General features: G+C 43.4%; 1 protein-coding gene and 1 long non-coding RNA gene across 2 annotated transcripts; both read left to right on the top strand.

Annotated features, from left to right (window-relative positions):
• Window positions 1-1,155: 1,155 nt before the first annotated feature.
• Window positions 1,156-13,014, top strand: LOC135975927 (uncharacterized). The gene is made up of 3 exons (XR_010593140.1): window positions 1,156-1,451; window positions 2,158-5,560; window positions 12,952-13,014. It is a non-coding gene; the product is annotated as an uncharacterized LOC135975927 (long non-coding RNA).
• A 4,133-nt stretch (window positions 13,015-17,147) lies between these two features.
• LOC101939578 (lysozyme C) lies at window positions 17,148-23,233 on the top strand. The gene is made up of 4 exons (XM_005280038.4): window positions 17,148-17,358; window positions 18,173-18,337; window positions 20,910-20,988; window positions 22,766-23,233. Exons 1-4 carry the CDS (start codon window positions 17,223-17,225, stop codon window positions 22,830-22,832), a joined length of 447 nt encoding a protein of 148 aa, XP_005280095.2. The 5' UTR covers window positions 17,148-17,222; the 3' UTR covers window positions 22,833-23,233.
• Window positions 23,234-24,671: the final 1,438 nt, after the last annotated feature.

The following is a 24,671-nucleotide window of genomic DNA, read 5'->3' as shown; positions in this document are numbered from 1 at the left end:
TAGGAAATTATTATTCAACTAGTTTGTTTTTAAGGTTTGTTTACCTGTGTTCTGAGCCACAATCCAGAGAGTTAAACACACATGATGTTTATGCAGCCCTGAATATCTCAAATCAAAGACTCCTTCCTTCTAACCTGACTAATTCAGATCCACTTTCTGTAAATGAGGAAAGAATAAGGGTGCTCTGGTTAAGTTTACCATCATTGCTAATACTTATGCAGCACCATCTATGGAAACAAAGGTGACGGCACTAGCGTAGATAAAACTTCAGCAGGTGCCGTGGTTTAGACCTATTTTCAACAGGAATGGACAAGGCAGTATTAAAATGCCAATGGCTACCTGGAGCCCTCTTTACAGTAGGTCTTTCACCATTGATCCTCCCCCTGTTGGAAACAGCAGGAAAGAAATGTTCCATCTCACTTAACTGCATTTTATGAGTTCATTACACGCAGAGTCATTCCCTGCCAGAGAAATGATGATGTTTCCCCATGTCTTTCCTTAGTAATATTTATTGGTTTTGATTTGCATGTTGTTAATATTTTCTTTAGAAAGGTGTTTCTGTCTCTGTAGCATTTTACCCCAAAACACTGGTGTTTCCTTCAAAGATGTAGGCCCCATGCAGTGTTCAGATGACAATCAAAAGTTTTATATATAGAATGATTTTTCTTACACTTCATATTTAATAAGGATTGTGACTCTCATAAGAATAAAAGGAAGAAAAGCTGGCTGTGTGTACTTTGTATTAAATCATTTGCATAATCTACAAACAGGTGATAAGGGGTGTTTAGATCCATATTTCTGTAAAATATCAAGCTATGAGGAGTTTTTATCAGCAGAGAAAATACATCAATCTGTGTGTGGTTATTTTTTTAAAACGGAACCTTCACAAGGGTGTGCACAGCAAGATACGAGAGCGACTTTAACACAGGTGCCACGCATTATAGCTAACCTTCCAGAAGCACTGACTATGGGATTTTTCAAATCAACAGCCGCTGTTGGTGTAATGATGGCAAGACTCCAAGAGCCAAGAACGCATGTGGAATCCAGTGTCGTGGTAGGGGCAAAGTAATCTGCTTGACACCATCACATTGTTCACTCTGTGTGTTACATCCCTTTCTCCCACGGTGCATCTGTCTCTCTATTATATTGTAAGCTCTTCAAAACAAGGACTATCTGCTACTCTGTGCTTGCACCACAGGCCCCATTCTTGGTGGGTCCTTAGATACCACAGTAATAAATGTGATTGATTAATACAGAAATTAGTTTTTATTATTATTAATCAGTTTTAAGATGACTGATTCAAAAAAATGAAGAGGAAAATGTTGATTTTTTTTCCCCTCCCACTATATTTACTACTGTATTTCTTTTTTTTCCTTACTGACAGCAGACATTACAGCGGGTGTAAACTGTGCAAAGAGAATTGTTCGCATTTCCAATGGCATGAGTGCATGGTATGTTTAAAACTATTACAAGAACTAGTAACAGTGACATACTTGTATGTGTAAACTTAGGGGGAGACTACTTAGAGAAATGTATTTCTTGATCATCTGAGGTTCCCAGGAGTTCAAATCCCAGATCAAACACCAATGTAACAAATCCATAACTACCAAGAGCTTCAAGATTATGTCTGTGCAACACAGCAGGGCCACTTGATATTTCATTGTGGCAGTGGGGATAGAACTTGCATCACCTTAGCCCCCTCCAGCTGGAGCTAAAAGGGAATGTGCATGAGTTCTATTTAGCAAGATAGAGCTTCTGGCACAAAACTGAGTAAATTTGATTCCATCCAGTAGAGAGCAGTGGTACAAATGGTACAGAAGATACACCAATTGGTACACCAATCCTCTGTGGCAGGAGTAGCAGCTCGTAAGTGGGCCTTTGGCAACCATCTGGCAACCTTTTAGGAAGTGTTGGCAGACTTGGGATTTATTCAGGCATGCATAGCTCCAGGATCCAGTTGAGCCATGCAGAGTAGGCAGGCGCTGTGCCAGGATTGGGCCAGTAGCAAATTACTTGTTATATTAGCTTGTCTCTCTGCAGAAGAGTTAAAAGTACATAAATTTGAGGTGTTTGTTTTTTTCGGGGGGGGGGGGGGGGCGGCTCTGCACTGATTGATGAACTTGCCACAATCAATTAACATGATTTTAACTCACACAGGGTGGCGTGGAAAAAGTACTGCGGAGGATGAGATGTCTCCCGGTGGATCAAGGGCTGCAAGCTGTAAAATGTTGGGATTTATACCAGCTTGGTCCTCTTGCAAATAAGCAGCTTTTCACATAGAGCAAAATGTTCCCTCTGCCTCTTCCCTTTTACAATTAATCATGTTCAAAATAAAACAAACTCAGGAGAAAGGTTTGCAGGGCAACTGACTAGTGAAATGCAAATATTTTACTCCTTGCTGGTAAGACTGTGGATCTTTCCATGTAACGAGCTAAAGTAACTTATTTTGTGTTATACAAAGTTCAAAAGATATATGATTACCTCTATATTATATATACACATCCAGATAAGTCAGATCTGTTTTTCCTTTATGAGATCCTGCTACTATTTTGTTGTGCTAATTAGTAGTAGTATGTCATCTTGCTTGAGAGCTCACATTCATTACAATCAATAAAATTACTTACTTTGCACATAATTTTTGTGATTATTGGTTAATATACAAGAGAAACTGAATCTGAGATTATGAACTTGGGCCCTTTGAAGAACTGGCCCTGGCACTATGAAATAAAGAATGTGAGAGAATCATGTCATTGGGAGACCTACATGTTTTCTCTCTTGAGTATCATAGTTTGTAAAAATATGGTGGGGAATTGTAATGTGTTTTATATATAATTATATTCCAAAAACACACACATGGGTTTAAAAAAATCTGTTAAGGTTGTTAAGCAAATACACTCATGTCACTCATCATATGATTCACACAACCCAAGCACTTAAAAGCAAAGAAATGAATAGTTAACAACACTGTACCTCTTACACTGGCCACATGACAAACACACCCGCTGGTCCCAGTTTAACCAGGTATTGAAGCACGAGTCATCCACTGAGGTCAGTGGGAGAGGAGAGGGACACCCAGCACTCCTGCAAACCCCAGCTAGCAGATGTTCCCTCGGAGACTGTTACCATCTGACATTTAGCTTTCCACTTGAGCTGGGGCATAACAGGCAAGAGAAATCAGGGAGCTGTAATCACTGTCTGATGGCTCCCTCCTCTTCTCTGCTGTGACAAGTGCAGTTCTGATGCACCAGAAAATCTGGCCCAGAATATCTTCCCTGCCTTCTCTCCTTTTTAAAAAAAAATTGTTCTTAAATGACAGTCAAATTCATCAACATCTCTCTGAATTCTTTAGTTCTATTCCACACACTTTTGAAGTAGTTCTGAAATTGTGTAAACCTGAATATTCTGTTACTACAAGACCTTTCAGTTTGAAAAGGATATTTCAGCATGATGTGGTATATCCGGGCCTGTATCCTACAAGCTTTACTACTTAGGAGAACTTAAAATATCCCTTCAAAACTTCCTGTGCTGCTGCTGATGCCAAAATGCCATATTATTGCTGTCAGCCCCATGCTAATGTGTACAGATTTTCCCCGTAACATTTGCTTGCAGTATTGATAATTTTTGTTCAAATTTTACCACAACAAGGATTATCATTAGAACAATCAGACATTAATGTATCAATATCTCTAGCTGGTACATGCGAATATGCAAAGACAAAATTTTCATGCCAGTAGGTGTCACTAATACACTTTTTAAAACTTGGTTTGATGACAAGATATAATTTTGTGTTAATATCTGTTGGTAAAGTGCACTTTCTGCTCCAAGAATATCCTGTGCTGATAAACTAAAACATTTCTGGTTTTCTGAACTGGTAAATTATTTCATATATTTCATTTTGTTCTGCTTTAAAATGAAAGGGCAACCACAGATCATAATAAATCACAGGGAAGGATGTGTTGAAAATACTAGATCCTGATCTTGCTCCATAATTAGAGAAATGCCCAAGAAAAACAAACCAAAAAACTAACAACAACCCCCTTTCTAGGTTTCATGGGAGTAAAAATACCTTAAAAGTATGCTCAGTGGGAATCAGTTCAGTGGGGTCTTCCGGAATCTGCACACAACCAGAAACCATAGCTCTGAGAGGTGTGAATGTCTCCATTGTTCTCAATGGGATGTTAATGATAAAGCCTTAAGATGATATTTAAAGTGTTAACATTGTAAATTATTTTAATGAGGATCATTTTAGTAGAAACCTCCAGCCTATTTCCTTACCCCACGTTTCCAACCTGCTACTGCCCGAGCTGCAAAAAGCACCCAGCTGCCCATCCCTCCAGTTTTCTCCTGCCCAAACCTCCTGTTTCCCTCTTGACAACTTATACAATGCAGTTGTGATGAGCAGGAGGGGGTCTGCAGGGGGTTGTGGGAGCCCTTCATTAAAAGCAGGTGGTTTTTCAGATCCAGGAAGGAGAATTTTGGCTTTCATTTAAAATAAAAAGTGAGTCTTTAGGCCTTCTAATTGCACAGAGAATATAAATTAATGTACAGTAATTTCTAGGGTAGAAAGGAATGAACAGCTTGTTTCATCTCTGAAGATCCTCTCCTCTCTTCCTCCCCTCCCCCTTTTCACTGACATAAAATGAAAGAGGTAAGTATAAGTGGCTGAATAATCTTGTTGGGGTTGGTTGGGAGCCCTGAGCCAGCAGTACCGCCTAATGGTGATATTCTGGGGCATAATGCCTGCTGGCGAGAGTCCAAGGAGCCGCTTTGCCTAGCAGCACTATCAGGATAGAGTTGCCTCATGGCAAGCATGGGGAGGTTAGGGGATCCCAGGCCTGCCCTACTCCACTGGTTTCCAACTCAGGGCCCTTCAAAAGAAGGAATGTTGACACAGGGTTCAGGTCCCAATACCCCTAAGCGCATTCCCTGGGTCACTCCAGCATCATCCCCAGGGTTGGACATGTGTAGTTTCTTTTGTGTCTCTTCTGCTCCATCTCCAGCAGCTCCTCCGCTGGCAACAGCAAGTTGTCCCTTTCGGTTCCAGTGGTCAGCTGGCTTCCTGTGGTACAACTAGGAGGCTTGACCCTAGTGGCTTGCAGTCACGGCGGCTCCCCAGCAAGAGACTGCTGCACACAACCACTCTCCTAAGTCAGCTGACACTAAGCCAAGCTGCTGCTCCTCTTTGAATGCTCCCTCCACTGGGAGCATGCCCAGCTGGGGTGAGGGGGCATTGCCTCTTGGGCCAAGAACTGCTCTTTAACCTCTATGTCATAACTATAAAGGGAAGGGTAACAGCCCTCCTGTGTACAGTACTATAAAATCCCTCCTGGCCAGAGACTCCAAAATCCTTTTCCCTGTAAAGGGTTAAGAAGCTCAGGTAACCTGGCTGACACCTGACCCAAAGGACCAATAAGGGGACAAGATACTTTCAAATCTTGGTGGGGGGAAAGGCTTTTGTTTGTGCTCTTTGTTCGGGAGTTCGTTCTTGGGACTGAGAGGGACCAGACATCAATCCAGGCTCTCCAAATCTTTCTGAACAAGTCTCTCATATTTCAAACTTGTAAGTAAACAGCCAGGCAAGGCATGTTAGTTTTTATCTTTATTTTCTCAACTTGTAAATGTACCTTTTTACTAGAGTGTTTATCTCTGTTTGCTGTAACTTTGAACCTAAGGCTAGAGGGGATTCCTCTGGGCTCTTTAAGTTTGATTACCCTGTAAAGTTATTTTCCATCCTGATTTTACAGAGATGATTTTTACCTTTTTCTTTAATTAAAAGCCTTCTTTTTAAGAACCTGATTGATTTCTCCTTGTTTTAAGATCCAAGGGGTTTGGATCTGTATTCACCAGGGAATTGGTGAAGAGTCTCTCAAGGCTACCCAGGGAAGGGAATTAGCACTTTGGGAATGGTGGCAGCAGACCAGATCTAAGCTGGTAATTAAGCTTAGAAGTTTCATGCAGGCCCCCACATTTGTACCCTAAAGTTCAGAGTGGGGAAGCAGCCTTGACATAACTACAGAAAGATTTTAAGTAATTATAAGTAGTGATTACCTAAGAAATAAAACAAAACTGCAAACTAAGCTTTAGAAACTAGATAGGATTTGAATCAAGCAGTGTCTCACCCTGCGATCTAGTACAAGCAGGTTACAGCTTTTGCATACACAGACAGAAATTCTTCTGTCCCACCTGGGACCCCCTTTCCCAGTTCAGTCTTTGTTCCTAAGGTGTTTCCAGTTGTTGTGTTATAGGGGGAAGAGGGGGAGGCCCAGTGATGATGTCACTTCCCCCTTGTATAGCTTCTTCCATGTGGAGGGAACTTCACTGACCCAAACAAAGCCTCCAGCAGTTTGTGGAAAAGCACAGGCAGCAAAATGGATCCAATATCACATGATTTAGTCACATGTACTTGCATGCTTCGGTGAGTCATGGCAGCTGTTACCCATATTTTGACTGAAGCATCCACAAGAAAGCTTAGCTGGTGAGGATGAGCTTTTCCCATGGCTCATTGTTTTCGCTGATGGGCCATTACCTTGGGTAGCCCCTTCACAATGTGCTCACTAGACTGGATGAAAACTACTTTGTGGGTGTTACCCAGGAGCAAACACATTTGAAATATAGATGCGGAGTCAATATGCACAACTCCAGATACAAAAATGAGACATGGATACAAATAGGATAACCATATTCAGCAAACCATAACTTTTTCATTGGCACCTCACATGACATATTTTGTACAAGATGCATCATAATTATAACCACGTCATAATCATATCACTATGGGGTGCAGAGTGTCACAGTGACAATGTGGTGGTAGGTCAAGTTCATCTTCCCTGGTGTGCTGAGAATACTGTGGGGAAGGCCTGGGACAGTTGTTGTTCTGGACTAAATTCTTTTGCCATCCAGGCTGATGGTTTTTGTAGTCTACTGCCCCTCTCCCACTCCAGATTTTCTCAAAGGGTCCTTGCCACTGGGCCAAGAACTTTGATTCCGAAGACAGGAGCAAGAACAACACTCGGATTCCTGGTTTGAATGTCGACAGTTGGGCCCTCTGATTGTATAGGCTCAGGGGCGGCCCCAGCCTAGCTGCCACCCTAGGCGAACCATGCAATCGATGCCCCACCTCCAAACCCCAAAGGCAGATCTAGGTTGAGGTTTTTCGTAAACTGGAAAACATTTTGCCCCTTTTTTCCTTTGAATGTTTTTAAGCATTTTTTTTTTAAACAGAGGCTTAAATATTCGGTTGGTTCATCCGTCCGTCTATCCAACCAATGTTTCTGAGATCAGATAAAATAGAGACACGAAATTTTCAGAATAGATTTGTACACAACAGCTAGATGATATTTCAGTCCGATTTCAAATAAAAATGCATTAAACATGTTAATTATAATTTTTATTATTACAAATCCAAAATCATCCATTACGCTATCCTGCTTTAACTGTCATTACTACCACATCCTATATAGAAAGAAATAAGAAAACTTTTCAATGAACTTTAACCTGTATTTACAAAACACTCCGAATAAAAAACACTCTGTGCTCTTAAAACATGACTTTTCTTGCTTTAAGTTTTGAAAATTCAGTCACTAGTTCTTTTAGATCCAGTTTTCCAGCTAGTTCATACTCTATTGACATTGTGGCAAGTCCAACAAGTCTCTCTTGCACCATTGTTGAACGCAGATATGTTTTTATCAATTTTAACTTTGAGAAGCTATGTTCCCCACTAGCTACGGAAACTGGCAAAGTTAAAAGAATGTGTAGAGCTATAAAAATGTTTGGAAAACTGTCTGTGAGTTTCAGAGTAGTAGCAGTGTTAGTCTGTATCCGCAAAAGGAACAGGAGTACTTGTGGCACCTTAGAGACTAACAAATTTATTTGAGCATAAGCTTTCGTGGGCTACAGCCCACTTCATCAGATGCATAGACTGGAACATATAATAAGAAGATATATATACATACAGAGAACATGAAAAAGTGGAGGTAGCCATACCAACTGTAAGAGGCTAATTAATTAAGATGAGCTGATAATAAGAGCTGTGTGAATTACTTAGGATCCTGGCCCTCAAGATGTCGGTATAGCATCCACAAACCAATGGGCTGGTGGAGCATTTCAACAGCACCCTGAAATCCATGTTAAAAAAATTTGTCGGCAATGACCCGCGACACTGGGACAGGCTGCTACCAGCCTTGTTATTTGCCATACAGGAAGTTCCTCAAGCCTCTATGGGATTTTAGGGGATGAGAGCTAAGGAAGCATTGTTCTAAGTCAGCCATAAAAATGTTAGCATACTGTGGGGCCATGCAGGTACCAATAGCAGTGCCGCTGACTTGAAGGTATATATTATCCCCAAATGTGAAATAGTTGTGGGTGCGGACAAAGTCACAAAGTTCAGCCATCAGGTTTGCCATGACATTATCAGGGATACTGTTCCTGATAGCTTGTAGTCCATCTTTGTGTGGAATGTTAGTGTAAAGGGCTTCTACATCCATAGTGGCCAGGATGGTGTTTTCTGGAAGATCACCCATGGATTGTAGTTTCCTCAGGAAGTCAGTGGTGTCTCGAAGATAGCTGGGAGTGCTGGTAGCATAGGGCCGTGGTGGGAGTCCACATAGCCAGACAATCCTGCTGTTAGGGTGCCAATGCCTGAGATGATGGGGCATCCAGGATTTCCAGGTTTATGGATCTTGGGTAGCAAACAGAATACCCCTGGTCAGGGTTCTAGGAATGTGTCTGTACAGATCTGTTCCTGTGCTTTTTAGGGAGTTTCTTGAGCAAATGGTGTAGTGTCTTTTGGTAATCCTCAGTGGGATCAGAGGATAATGGCTTGTAGAATGTGGAGTTAGGACACAAATCTGACATCAGGAATCATAACATCCAAAAACCAGTAGGAGAACACTTCAACCTCTCTGGTCACTCAGTTACACCAGGTTAAAGATGGATTCCAGTTCAGGTGACATGATCACATGTCACTGCAAGACTTCATTACCCACTTGCCAGCACACACGTATACAGGAAGACTCACAGGTAAAACATAGCCATCTACAGACAATGGTCCTGGTTAATGGGAGCCATCAAGATTCCAAACCACCATTAATGGCCCACACTTTGCATAATTACAATAGGCCCTTAGAGTTATATTTTATATTTCTAGTTTTAGATACAAGAGTGGTACATTTATACAAATAGGATGATCACACTCAGTAGATTATAAGCTTTGTAATGATACATTACAAGAGACCTTTTGCATGAAGCATATCCCAGTTACATTATATTCACTTATTATCATATTTTTATAAAACCATATAGACTGCACGTCACAGCATGCACCCCAGAGTAAGAACCACTGCACTAAACTGATAAGATCTGCATTTTAATTTAATTTTAAATGAAGATTCTTAAACATTTTAAAAACCTTGTTTACGTTACATACAACAATAGTTTAGTTATATAATATAGACTTACAGAGAGAGACCCTCTAAAAACGTAAAAATGTATTACTGGCACGCGAAACCTTAAATTAGAGTGAATAAATGAAGACTCGGCACAGCACTTCTGAAAGGTTGCCAACCCCTGCTCTATTGACATTGTGGCAAGTCCAACAAGTCTCTCTTGCACCATTGTTGAACGCAGATATGTTTTTATCAATCTTAACTTTGAGACGCTACATTCCCTGCTAGCTATGGAAACTGGCAAAGTTAAAAGAATGCGTAGAGCTATAAAAATGTTTAGAAAACTGTCTTTGAGTTTATTTTCACAAATAAACTTCAGTACTTCTTCAGGAGTGGAATGTTTCTTAAGTCATCTTGAAAAAGCCTGAAGCTCACTACACAAATCCATAGCCTCAATGTCGTCTGAATTTTCATGAGTCAATGCCGACTCCAGTTTTATATAAAATTCTCTTATCTGTTTTCTTTTGCAAGCTGTGGATATCATATAGAAAGCCAAATACTGACTCTAGCTGCTGCATCTGTTGAAATCTTTTGTCAACCGAGTGAACAGCAGTATCAAGGACTGCGAAGTAGAAATTTACTTTGAACCTTTGTTTTGGGTTCTGAATGGGTGTGTCTCGTTGTTCAACGAAAACTGCTGTTTCTTTTGCCGAATGCAAACTGGTTCTGGTTCAAATTCTGTTGGAAAGTCTATTTCTTCAGCAAGCTCGAGAGAATCTACCAGTGTTCTTTCGAACCCTTCATCACTTCTGAATTGATCCAGAATATTTTTAGTTTGCTGTAGTTTTTGAATGGCAGAATGTATGTTCAAGTTCTTTTCCTGAAGCTGCTTACTAGTGAGGTTAATCTCAAAAAGGATATTATACCACAAAATGAGTGAAGTCACAAATTTGAACTTGGAAAGGCCATTTGCAAGAGCTTCTGCATCTGAATGTGCCGTATTGCCAGATAATCCAGTAAAGTTAGTATCATCAGAAATTTCAATTAGGGCATCATAAATGTTTCCAAGTTCATAGCGAAGAGGCTTCAAAGCATCAATGCGACCCTCCCATCTTGTCTGACTACGTGGTTTCACAGTTAGAGAATTCACATGGCAAGTCAGACTTTCCCAACGGTGTGTTGAGCCTGAAAAAAACATATAAACACGTTGCACCAAGTCAAAGAAACTGCTTGCCTCCAAACAGCATCTAGTGGCATCATTGACAACCAAATTCAGAGAATGCGCACTGCAAGGAACGAAAAAGGCCCTAGGATTGATTTCCATCATTCTCCTTTGCACACCAGTGTCTTTACCGTTCATATTACTCCCATTATCATAGCCTTGGCCACATAAGTTTTCAACAGATAATGACATTGTTTCAAGCTCTTGTAGAATAGTTTCAGTCATAAATGCTCCAGCAGCACTATCAGGGGTAGAGTCACCTAGCGAAGAGCATGGGGAGGGGAACCAGGGCCCTACCTACTTTGACCCAGGGCCTTCAAAACAAGGTATCCTGTCACAGGGTTCAGTTCCTAATATCAACCAAACACATTTCCTGGGTCACTTCCTACTCTTGTCCCAGTCACTCTGGCATCATCCCTGGGGTTGCAAGTGGGGTTCTTTTTGTGTCCCTTCTGCTCTGTCTCCAGCCACTCCTCTGATGGCAACAGCAAGTTATTCTTTTCAGTTCCCACGGTCGTCTGGCTTCCCACAGTGCAACTAGGAGGCTTGACCTGGTGACTTGGTGTCCCAGAGGCTTCCTGGCAGGAGGCTGCTGCACACAACCGCTCTCCTCAGTCAGCTTAGACTGAGCTGAGCTGCTCCTCTTTGAATGCTCCCTCCACCGGGAACATGCCCAGCAGAGGTGAAAGGGGTGTGGCCTCTTGTACCCAGAACTGCTCATTAAACTCTGCTTTGCCAGGGAGAGATTGATATACTCTGTCACAATCATCTTGCTATTTCTTCCCAAAATCCTTACACCAGCCCTGCTGGTGTGCTCATAATAAAGATAACTCAGTAACCCAGAAAGGCATTTATTTCATTGTCCCCCTCCAGAATGATACAGCTGCTTGTTAAAGTGTTGCGCCCCTTTGAAGTTAGGAACAAACCAGCAGATTGATGATGCTCACTCAGGAAGCTCTTACACCTAATGTCGGGTGAAATTTTTCAGCCAAAACTTTTTTCGGGGAAAGATGCGGATTCCGTGACCCCAAAGTGTTTTGTGAATTTATGTTAATTTTGCCAAATTGTTCATTTGGAATAAAACCCCCAAAACATCCAAAAACCTCTAAATGTTTCATTTTGACATTTTCAAAAGGCAACTTTTTGATTTTTTGGTTTGCAATCACTTTTTGTTTCAAAATTTCCTTTATTCTTATTTTAAAAATTCAAGAACATTTAAAAATGGTTGAAATCAAAACAAAACATTTTGTTCAATCCAAAATGAATTTTGTTTTACTTTTCAGTTTGCTGAAAATTTTTCATTTTCTCTATGCCCCAAACCCAGCTTTTTTTCTACTTTTCAAAATTGGCAACAAACCAAAAAATCCATTATTTGCCTTGCACTAGCTACACCCCAAGTGCCTGGCTACGGCTGTGAGCGCTGCTCAGGGGAATTCCCCGATGCATCCTCCAGCACTTTGCTAAAGCCTTGCATCCCCCAATCCTTGCTGGCCATTCCCCAATATATGAGGATGGGAGGAAACCTACTGCTGCTGCACAGCATGGGAATCCAGAAAACTTCCCCTCTCCCATCTGATGCCTTCTCTAAAACTCCCTCAATAAAATCTCGGGAGAAATGAACCATTTCCAGAAAGGATCTAAGAGCTGTGACATCTGTGGGAACTGGTAGTTTAAGAATCAGCTCCACACTCTGTTGATCAGGGGAATGCCCCTTCTGTCCCAAAATCACTCCAAACGAGTTTACGTGTTGGGACCATGATTGAGCCTTTCTTTAGATTTACTTTAAACCCAGCTTCCTGAATCTTTTGTAACACCCTGTCCAGTACTTCCGAATTCTCTTCCCTGGGGTCTGAGTGCAAACCAGGATGTCATCCACATAAGAAATCACACAGTCGCTTTCAGGCATTCTGTCTTTAACTGATCTATCTCCATACCTACTATCATCACTACCATTTGCTTACAGAGCTGCAGGAAGCTCCCAGAAACCATTACCATGCTCCTGTACAAAATCATTCAAGCTATTTCCCAAAATCATTTCCAACTTTTTTTTCTTTCCAGATATTCCCTTTCCTTCTAACGTAGCTTCTTACCCAATCAGGCTGTCAGTCTGAGCCCTGAATCAGTAGCAGAATGTAATGATAAATCAACTCATGGTCTATGACATGGAAAATTACAGATTGCGATCCTGTTCCACTTCCCTTTCCCCTATTGCAAACAAACAAACTTCTTGTATCAATTGTCCCCTCCTCTCCACCACTCCTGGCAACTGGCTCACCAGCTCCATTACCCAGGGTTTTCAGAACCCAAGCAGTGGTAACTTAATTTAACTTAACTGTTTCATTCCAGGTGGTATCAGGAATAAATCAATGGGAACACAGCGCTTCCAGCTAATGAAAGATTGATACAAGTAAGCATGCTCCTATCTAAAATGACTATTTATTAGATTTAAGTACACACCGACATAAGCAATAGGTTTAGAACATTCCAAATAATTATCTAAACTCTGAGATGGTATTGAGTAATGAGCAGCAGGTCAGCAATGGCCAGGTGCCTCCCTGCCGGAGAATATGGTTTTGGGGAAAAGTCTCTCAGGATAGCTTCAGAGAACTGCTCCAAAGTATACTCCATTATCTAGTCTTTTTATAACTAATTTTTACAAAACTCATAGCTCATTGTGACCCCTACTGGGTCATCACTTCTCCTAACTTCAATCAACTACTGGTTAACAAAACATTCCTAACAATCTTAGCCATAAGCTTCTACATCAAAAGCGCCCAGCTCAAGGTCTCCATCCACTTATTTTCTTTCAGTCTCATAATTTGTTGATGCTTTTCTCCCCTCCTCCCATCACGATAAATAGAAACTACAAGCTTGCAGCTAGTATTCTCCAAAAGCCCTGCTTATGCAAATTAACCCTTAACTATGTGGTGTTCTATTTTATTAATTCATGGTGGCTGAATAAACATAATATTGCTGCAATTGGCATAATCAAATTCTGGAGTAACACACCTCTCAATTCTCGGGTAATACAGCCACCAGAGACCCATTCCAACACCTAACCCGCCATGTCACGTAGAAAAGGGCCATCAACGTTAAGAAACAAAGGGGACTCAATACCCAACCAACCATCAACACAGAAGGGACATCACCCCTACCTACCACAATTGCTGCCGGTAGAAGCCACAGGCAGCCACCTGCCATCATTGCTACTTCTGCGAGGAAGAGCTGTCATGTAGGGGAACCACCTCAAGGAGCCTTCTATGGTGGGTTGGGGGAAAACGTGGTGACTCAAGATGTGCTGGGCCAGGAAAAGGGTGGTCTTATGTCAACTAGGGTTGTTTGTTGGGGAAATGGCACACTTTTGAGGGAGCCCATTGTTAAAATATTGGCAGCACAGCCCTGCTCCTGAAGACCTAAGAAGAGTTAGCAGTGATAGTTTAAACTCGAGTCAGATTCCAGTAGGGGTGATTCCATTCTGGCTAGCTACGTTCAGCTAGAAGTCGCAATGGACACAAAATTCTGCAGTGCTGTGGTGCTTTGCAGTGTTTAGAGGTTTTCAATGTCAGAGGTGGCTGCATTCAGCAGCGGGAGGAGTGTTCTCTGCTTACAGTTTTATAGCTAGTCTGGTGCTTTGGCTTTGGCTTTTTTGGAGAAAAACACTATATAAATGTCTATCACATACGAAGACTGAAAAATCATACTACAAATACCCCCCAAATGACAGGCTTGGGGTGTTATCTTCACTAAATTGCCATGATTGACATTTTTGATACTTTCTGAAGTTAGGAATTCCCGAACAACGTCGTTTAGGGCTCTCCCGTCTGGCCATACAGTGTATGGAAAAGAACGCTCCAACTTTGGGCCAGATCCTCAGCAGATGTAAATTGGTGTAGCTCCCTTGAAGTCATGGATTTGTTCCAGCTGAGGATCTGGCCCTTGCTCTTCTGCTTTTGGGCCAGCCTGGGAAAGATTGCACTACATAGCAATGCTGTACGGAACGTGCACTGAGGCCCTGCTGACGGAGACTTGAGGAAAGGGGAAAGCATCTTCTACCAGCAATGCTTCTGGCTGCACTGGCGCTGATGGCTTCTGGTGAGAGCAAACTCCAGCCCAGCATAGATTTCAATGGGAGTCAGGCGCCTAAATACCTTTGAGCATCTGGGCCCAGGACTCCAATGTCTTTTGGATAGCAGGTAGATAAGAAAATGTGAAAGTCGGAAAAATCTTGTGGCTCCAAAAATGGCTTCAAGGATCCCCTCCTCTCCCCATCAAGGAAGAACCTGTGATTTATAATGGAGACAGTGCTGGACCTGGTATTACACTGGCACAAATGGGACTAGAGATACGTATTTACAGCTCCCATTTTGTAAACTTCTGCAGTGCTTTGTTAAAATCTAGCAGCTGACAGATGAATGAGGAAATGAAACAATATATGTTTTTCTTTGCGTAACAGAAAACTACTCCTTTCTTTACAAGCAGTTAGAAATACTAATTCGGGATTTCCCAAAAGGGCTTTCTTCATGGTGCTGATCTCTTCCCTGCCTGTATTTGCAAAATTCTCCTGATTAAGATAAAAATCAATACAGTAGTGTTCTGGGGTGGGTTTTTTTTCCTTAACTTATATGAATTGCAAGTGTAGTAAGGTAAAAATTTAGACCTGGAGCATTTTAGCTGTATTTGTTATGGAAAAACAGAGGTCCATAGCGCATAGAGTCCATGGCTCCCACTATCAAAGTATGTGAGCAGTGCTTGCCACCTCCATGAGGTAGGGAGCGAAGGTACACAGAGACCAAACAACAAAGGAAATCTGTGGCAGAAGAGGGAATTGGGTCCCCAAGCCAATGCCCTAACCATTGGGCCATCCTTGCTGTCATAATAATAAAGAACAGGGTGCGGGCTCTGGGAGGGAGTTTGGGTGCGGGAGGGTGTATGGGATGCAGGATCTGGGAGGGAGATTGGGTGAGGAAGGGGTGTGGGGTCGGGCTCTGGGAGGGAGTTGGGGTGCGCGGTACAGGCTCTAGTCTGGGAAGGGGGTTGGGTTGCAGTAGGGGGTCGGCGCTTACCTCTGGCGGCTCCCAACAGTGACCAGCACTCCTCTCTGGCAGCGGCTCTTAAGCGGGGAGTCCAGGGGGTTTCCATGTGCCACTGCCCACAAACACCACCCCAGCGCTGGGGGCGGGGGCAGCATGTGGAGACCCCCTATCCCCCCCGGAGCTAAAGGGCCATTCCGGCCGCTTCCAGGAGCAGTGTGCAGTGAGGGCGGGCAGGAAGCCTGCCTTACCTCTGCTGAGCTGCTGGCTGCGGTGGCTGGGGCCCACGCGGGCCCTTTTAAATCGCCCGAGCCCCTGGGCAATTGCCCCCTTTACTGCACCCCACCCCACCCCCCGTCAGTGGGCCTGGATAAACTCGGGAAATTCAGGGAAACTCACACACTGGACAGTTTGGAAAGTCATCAGTAAGGAGCACAAACTATATTCAACTCTGGGCTGTAGGCTAGCACACAGATGTACTCGGTAATCTAAATGTGATCTCTTGTCACATTATTTTACTACAGAGGGACACATATATATATATACACCTTCCCTCCTCCCCCACCTCCAAGAAGAATGTTTGTTTTTGAACTTCTGTGCTTAAGGTGTCCAATTCATTTCAGGTTTTTTTAGTAAAGATTTCCCTCTCCCTCAGGCCTCTCCTACCAGTTTTGAAGCTGACATTCATGTGGTTGGGCCTTTTAGCTGGAGTGGCCCAAATCAGGCTTGTAATGGAAACTCAGTCACAACATTAACTACAGAGTTGCTATTGTCATTCTACAATGTTACAGGAACAGAAATCTCAGGGTCTGAGCTTGTTGTTTTTACAAAGTCAAAATTCACATCCACATTTACAGATCAAAGGGAAAGTAACATGTCAGGGTCTGCAAAGTGCTATAGCGATTTTAGGTCTGCTGAGCAGGGCCTGTTGGTAGAAGTGTAGCTAGTGCCAGGGCCCTAATTTAGCACACATCGCAGTAATAGAGGTGTTCTTTCACCATTGGAGAAAAAGATATAGTATAAACTGTTCTCTTAGGGTGTAGAATGCCAGTCATTACTGAGATTTATTAGTGTAAGTTTCAAAATAGCATTTGCTCAGCATAATAATACCTAGCAACACCTACACAGAGCATATAGGCCACAAGAGAGGCATCATTATCCCCTTTCTGCATATGGGTAAACTGAGGCAGAGGTAAAGTAACTTGTTCAAGGTCACCCGGCAGGCCAGAGGCAAAGCTTGCACTACAATGTAGGGCTGCTGAATCCCAGTCCAGTGCTGTGTCCACTAGGCCACACTGCATCTCCAAAGACAGCAGAACTTACAGATGCCAGAGTGAACTAGACAACCTTTTAACCCACCTACCAAAGTATTTGCAGTTTATCATTCAAAGCTGGGAGCTGCAGGGAGGGGCTGTTGCTTTAGATGCCCAGCATGGCAGGAGGAACAGCTGAGAACTCAAGGGAAGTGCCGCTGCTTTCCGGGAAGGGTGTGACTTGAGCTGTTCCTGGTTGTTCCTCCCCAATATTAGCAGGCACACGTCGTCTCTAGTTTCAGTGGTAGGAGCCTGGGTTTGCTACGCTGCCAGCATGAAGGTTTTGCTAATCCTGGGGTTTCTCCTCCTGCCCCTGGCTGCTCATGGGAAGATCTACGAAAGGTGTGAGCTGGCAAGAGCAATGAAAAGGCTTGGGCTGGATGGATACCGGGGCTACAGCTTGGGACACTGTAAGTCTGCTTCCTTGGAGGAGATGTCCATGTGATTCAGGGGGCAGGGAGGGAAAGGGGATAAGTTGACAGGTGCCAGTTTTCCACTGGCAAATCCAGCCAAAACAGGGACCTGGCAGTGTCCAGTCAGATGTACTGACTGGAGACCAAAAGTCCGCTTACCACGGAGGGTGGGAGTGGGAGGGGAGGCGCTGGGTCATCAACCTTCGACAGCCCCCGCTCAACCAGGGTCGCCTTCTATCTGCAGACAGGCGGGAGGTAGGCTCTGAGTCCAACTGCAGCTCCTTTCCCAGCCCTGGAGCAGAGGGAGCCCAGCTGGTGAGGGAGGGAGGATGAGACAATCCAGCAACAGGGAGGGGGGAGAGCAGTGAGCGATAGGGGGAGGGCGAGAGAAGAGTGAGTGGGGCTGGGCTTTGGGGAAGAGGTGGGACTGGGGCAGGGCCTCGGGAGTTTGATTTTCAGCAATTAGAAAGTTGGCATCCCTACCCCAAAACACTTACTGGTGTTTCCTTCAAAGATATTGGCCCCATGTGGTGAATATGAAATATGAAAATCAAAAGTTTTACATGTAGAATGGTTTTTTTCTTACTCTTCATATTTAATAAGGATTGTGAATCTGATCAGATTAAAAGGAAGCAAAACTACCTGTGTGTACTTTGTACTAAATAATCATTTGCATCATCTACGAATGGGTGATACAGGGGCATTTAGATTCACATTTATGTAACATATCAAGCTATGAGGAGTTTTTATCACCAGAGAAAATACATCCATCTGTGTGTGGTTATTTTTTTTTTAAACGGAACCTTCACAGGGGTGTGCACAGCAAGATACGAGAGCGCCTTTAATACAAGTGCCACGAACTACAACCCTGGTGACCAAAGCACTGACTATGGAATTTTACAAATCAACAGCCACTGGTGGTGCAATGATGGCAAGACTCCAGGAGCCAAGAACGCATGTGGAATCCAGTGTGGTGGTAGGTGCAATGTAATGTTCCCACAGGTAACACTAGGAGCGGCAAATACTGCCTGTTTGTGTGAGCCCATAGCATTGCAAAGTTATAACTGAGGCCATGTTTTGCCTCTAGTATCCTTACATTAAAAAACCAACCCCTTATTCTATTTACACATGGGTGGGATTGCAATGTGTGGGGATGCATATGTGCTATTAAAGGGGCGTTCCCAACGGATTTTTAAAAAGCAATTGTGTTCCTTCTTTTCAGACTTTCTGTTTTATGTTTTCTTAGTAAAAACAATTCCCTTTTCGAGAAGCACTTATTACTTACCAGTTATGTTGATTTGAGTACCCTTAACTTTGTTCTTAGAGGATGAACTTCACCGCTGGGCAGATGGCCAGCACAAATGCCGGTTCCTGACCTTGCTTCATTATAAAAATAAACATTTTAAAGTTTCTAATTTAAAGAGACACAATCAACTTGAAATCTAGTCCATTTTAAGAAAGAATTAAAAATAGTTTCAAGACTATAATATCCCCTCCTCCTCCTGACAGTTTTTGTATTTTTACCATCACTCTTTATTTTTTTTTGGACTTGTCTCCTCTGTTGCTGTGTGAGAGACCCACACAAACAATGCAGGGAACTGTCTGTCTGACTATACATAAAACCAGCAAAATAGCTATCCATAAAGAGTAAAACCAACCCTTTTGGAGAGAGTTAGCACAGAATTTATGGTCTCACCTAAGACATATTACTCCCAAAAGCTGTCAAGGGCACCAAGGAAAGAAGATGGAAAAAATACCAAACAATATTTTTCTCTCATTTCTTTCAATTTCTAGTGGCTCGTGGGTGCTACTTGTGGTAATAGTTGGTTTAAAATTTTCAGACAAGTGTGTTATATTGAAGCAGATGGTATGGTATCCCTTTATAGTACTAGAAGACATTTGCTTTGAAATTAGATCATTAAATAGAATTCAGCAAAGAAAGTCTAATAGAAACAGATAGAAACTATAAAGAGAGGAACATAGCAATTTACCAGACTACTGGATCAGACCAGTGGTCTTTCTAGTCCAATACAATGTCTCCAATATCCTCTTTACTCCTGGGGGAATTCTACGCCAAAAATTAAAAATTCCGCACACAATATTTTAAAGTTCTGCAAAATTCTGCATATTTTATTTGTCAAAATAACACAATATAATCACATGTATTTCAATCATTTTGGTAATTTATTTTGAAATACCTGTCAGCAAGGATGTCTGTAACAATACAGACAACAAAAAAGATCCAGGAAATGTTTTTTGACAAATAGATTCCTTACTAGGCATATTAATACAGGACTCTGAATAATAATTAATTTAAACTATAGTACAGAACTGTATTTCCCGCACCCCTCAGAAGCAGTGCAAAGACTTGGGGGAGTCAGGGGTAACGGAGGAGCTGAGGGAGCAGGAAGTAATTGCTGGGAAGGAGGCTGAGTGTGAAGTTGCGGGGGTTGTTGGGTATGGGTGGGAAAAGTATGGAACAGGTTTTTTAGAGCCATGGGGAGGGATTGTTAGGGAGCTTCCCCCATGCAGACCCTGGATGACCCCTAGCCTCTCCCGTTCAGTCAGGCACATCTGCTCCTGTCCACATGTGTCCTTCCACCCCCACTTAGCCAGGCCCCTCCCCCCATCCCAATCTGTCCCTGAACCTCCTCAGCCAACCACCTCCCCTCATCCCCATGCAGCTCTAAACCCCCTCCCCCATCTCCATGTGGCCCTGCAACTCCCTCCCCCCTGTGGCCCAGTGCCTCCACTGCCATTCAGCTCATGCCCCAGTCTGTCCTCCCCCACTAGCCCTTATGAGCCTCTGTCTGTGACCCCCCCCAGCAGCCCCACACTGTCTGTCTCCCCATGTCCCCAGTCTCCTGACCTGGCCCAACAGGCGCTGTGAAGAAGGCATTGCAGGCTCTTTCTCTTCCCTAGTTGGCCCAGAGTGGCTGCTCTGTTCTAGCGCCACAGCGCCCTCTGGTGGGTAAAAGGTGGAACTGTAGCACCTTTCTGGCAGAAGCTATTTTCTGCCAAAAATACCTAAAAATATGCAGAGCATATTAATTATGCATGCACACAGTGGCACAGAATTCCCCCAGCAGTATATAATAGCAGTGACCATTATCACATGTGCCAGAGGAAGATGCAAGACAACTTACAGTAGTTGGTTATGCTATAACTAGCCCACAGATTGACAGCATTCTAAAGCTAAGACCAAATTGTGGAACTAACATAATGCTTGACACCAGAACATTGCTTACTCTGTGTGTTATATCCCTTTCCCCCACTCTGGGTCTGTCTTTCTATTTAGATTCTAAGATCTTCAGAACACGGACCATCTGCTAGTCTATGTTTGTACAGAATACATTATATTCTATGTTTGCCTATCATCAGAGGGTCCTGTTCTTGGTTGGTCCTTAGATGCTACTGTAATCTACTTGATTAATAAATAATAATAATACAATATTATTTCAGCATCAATTTTAAGATGACAGATTCAAAAAAAATGAAGAGGAAAATGTTTTTTTCTCCCCCCTCTTTCCACTGTATTTCTTTTTTAGAGTTACTGACAGCAGATATTACAGCGAGTGTAAATTGTGCAAAGAGAGTTGTTCGCGATCCTAATGGCATGGGTGCATGGTACGTTTAAAACTGTTACAAGAACTAATAACAATGACATATTTGTGTGTATAGTTGGGGGGAGTCCAGTTAAAAGAGAGAGACTACAATCTTCTTTTGGATAAACAAGCTTGTATAGAAGCAACAAGCAGGTTGCTAATATTTGCATGCTTATTTATTAACATATTTGAACTCAGAACTTGTATACTAAGGGTTCACAGCACAATACATTTATGGACATTGAGGCTTCTCAGTTGTAGCTCTGATATACATCAAGGCCACTTGGACCTTTACAGCAGCAGTGGAGATAACACTCAGATCTCCCTCCTCCAAAAACTCCTACACTTGGACTGAAAACGACTCTCTATTCGTTATTAAAGGTGTAGGGTCTATGACATACAGTTGACCAGTTTTGATTCCATCCAATATAGAGCACTGGCACTGTGAATGGGAGTCTTTTCCATCTGCTCTAAACAACAGGCCAGGTGCCCTCTCTAGGTTCACAACTCACCTACTTCTGGGGTTTGACTTTTCTAATGACCAATAAAAGAGCACAAAGTCCGGTCTAAACCTTCTCCACAGACTTGGGTGACCTGACAGTTCCTAGTTCAGGATTGCTCAGCCCACCCCTTAGGACTTCTTGGCCTTCTTCCTCCCTTTTAATTCCCTCTAGACTTGTTACTTCTGGCAGGTGAAATGGGACCGGATTCAGCTGTTGTCTACAGGACAGACAATCAACCCCTTCCTGCCCAGGTTCGCCCCGCTTGTCCATCACAAGCACACCCACTCTTCTAATTAGAGAAATGTATTTGGTGAGCATCTGTGGTTCCCAGGAATTCAAACACCAATGTAACAAATCTAGATCCAGCAAGGACTTCAAGATTATATCTATGCTACACAACAGGGCCACTTGATCCTTCACATGGCAGTGGGGATGGAACTTAAATCACCTTTCTCTGGAAGTTTACTGCCCTCCAGCTGGAAATAAATGGGAATGTGCATTAGTTCTATTTAGCAGGATAGCGCTTATGGCACAAAACTGAACAAATTTGATTCTATCCAGTAGGGAGCAGCTTCTAATTTTCCCTGGGGGTGCTCAAACCCTGCTCATCCCCAAGCCCCTCCCCCACTCCATCCCTTCCTCCTAGCCCCTACCTCACCTCTTCCTGCTCCTATCCCACCCGGGCCCCACCCCCATACCACCCCATTCCCCAAGGTACCATCCCACCCATCTCTTCCTGCCCTTGCTCCACCCCCTCCCTGCCTCATTCTGCCCTCCTCCCTGAGCATGCCCTGTCCCCATTCCTCCCGCTCCCTCCCAGCATCTCCTGCATGCCACAGAACAGCTGATCCATAGCTGTCAGGAGGCACTGGGAGAGAGGGGGAGGAGTTGATCAGCAGGGCCGCTGGCGAAAGGGAGGCACTGGGAGGAGTGGGGGAGCTTGGCTGTCGGTGGGTGCTAAGCTCCCGCTAATTTTTTTCTGAGGGTGCTCCAGCCCTGGAGCACCCACGTAGTTGCTGCCTATGAGCAGTGTCACAAACACTCCAAATATATGTGGCAGGAATAACAGCTGGAAAGTGGGCCTTTTGACAACCTTTTAGGAACCTTTTAGGCCACTCAGACTAGCCAGGTGCTCTGTCGGGATTGGACCAGTAGCAAATTATTTGTTATATAAGCTTGGATCTCTGCAAAAAAGTTAATCGTACATAAATGTAATTGGTTGGCTTTTTCTTGGGGGGCTTTGCACTAATTGATAAGCTTGCCATAATCAACTAACGTGATTTTTAACTCAAACAGGGTGGCATGGACAAAGAACTGCAAAGGGCGAGATGTCTCCCCGTGGATCCGTGGCTGCGGGCTATAAAGTTATGGGGTTTACTGCATCTTGGTTCCCTTATAATTAAGGAGCTTTTCACATGCAGCAAAATATTCCCTCTTCTTGCTTCCCTTTTACAATTAATCATGTTCAAAATAAAACAAATTCAGGAAAAAGGTTTGCAGGGCAACTGACTGGTAAAATGCAAATATTTTACTCCTTGCCGTGGATCGTTCCATGTGACCAGCTGCAGTAACTTATTTTGTGTTCTACACAGTTTTAAAGATCTTGTATTACCTCTTTATTATATATACACGTCAGAATAAGCCAGATCTGTTTTTCCTGTGAGATCCTGCAACTACTTTGTTCTGCTAATTAGTAGCATTGTGTAATCTTGCTTGTGAGCTCACATTCATTACACTCAATAAAATGACGTACTTTGCACATAATTTTTGTGATTATTGGTTAATATACAAGAGAAAGTGAATATGAGATTATGAACTTGGACCCAGGTCCTCAAAGGTATTTAGGCTCCTAACTTCCATTGATGTTCATTTAATGGAAGCTAAGAGCCTAAATACCTTTGGAGAACGGCCTGGCACTATGAGATAAAGATTGTGGCAGAAGCACATAATCATGAACACCTACATGTTTTATTTTGACTATCATAGTTTGTAAACACATGGTGCAGAATGGTAATCTGTTAAATATAATTATGTTCCAAACCCACAAATTTGGGTTTAAAAAATCTGTTAAGGTTGTAGCAACTACACTAATGTCACTCATCATATCATTCACACAACCCAAACATTTAAAAGCAAAGAAATGAATAGTTAAGAACACTGGCCCTCTTACACTGGTTGCATGATAAACACACATGCTGGTCCCAGTTTAACCAGGTATTGAAGCACACGAGTCATCCACAAGGTCAGTGGGAGAGGAGAGGGACTCTCAGCACTCCTGCACACCCCAGCTAGTAGATGCTCCTTTGGAGACTGTTACCATCTGGCAGAGTTAGCTCTCCACTGGAGCATAGCAGGCAAGAGAAATCAGGGAGCCAACAAGGACACCGAGGAACTGTTGGGACTGCAGCTAGTGGTGTGCCCCAGGGAGACAGAGGTGCAGGTTCACAGCAAGGTGATCATAGGAAGGAGCCCAAGGATACCAGACGATTGTCCAATTGTGTTGCCCTAATTCTGGTCAGCATGTTGGGATCCCCACTGACCACGTGGTGGAACCCTCTGCCAGTGTTAGGGCCCTGGGCTGGGACCAGGTGAAGTAGGGTGAGCCAAGGTCCCCCTATCCTCTGCTGCCAAACCCATCTCTGGGGGGCAACCTTCCCACCTTAGGCCAAGAGGCCTGTGTTTGTCTGCCATCTCCCAGATACAGGATGTCAGGCATTAACCTGCTTGCTGCTGTGCCCTGCCTCAGGGCCTGAGCCCTGGACTTCTTGCTGCCTGGCCCCTGCCTAGGTGACCAGGACCATGGAGACTGCTAATCCCCCTTTGAGCCAGTCTTTCCAGAAACACAGAGCGAGGGGGCCTGCCCTCCCTCTGAGCCTGATGGGGAGGGACAGCCGCAGGACCAGTGCAAGGATATTTTGCTCCCTAGGTGAAACTTCCATTGCGCCCCCCCTTCTCCTCCCCTCCACCCGGAGCATCACTTATTATAAACTTTCAAAAATGAATACTGCATAATGTGGCATTGTTCATTAGAATTAATACAAGGGGGTCAGAGGAGATGATCACAATGGTCCCTTCTGGTCTGGGGGAACCTATGAGCAATGAGGAGGGTGAGAATGCCCCCTGCCCCCTGCTCTAAACATTTCCAGGCTCTGAGTACTTCGCCCTCCGGGGGGGACCCAAGGGCAAGGAGGGCAGGTGAGGA

Source organism: Chrysemys picta, chromosome 1 (genome assembly GCF_011386835.1).
Source record: "Chrysemys picta bellii isolate R12L10 chromosome 1, ASM1138683v2, whole genome shotgun sequence".
In the NCBI taxonomy this organism is placed as follows: Eukaryota; Metazoa; Chordata; order Testudines; family Emydidae; genus Chrysemys; species Chrysemys picta.
The sequence above is the reverse complement of the archived record's forward strand: the minus strand, read 5'-3'. Positions and strand labels throughout refer to the sequence as shown.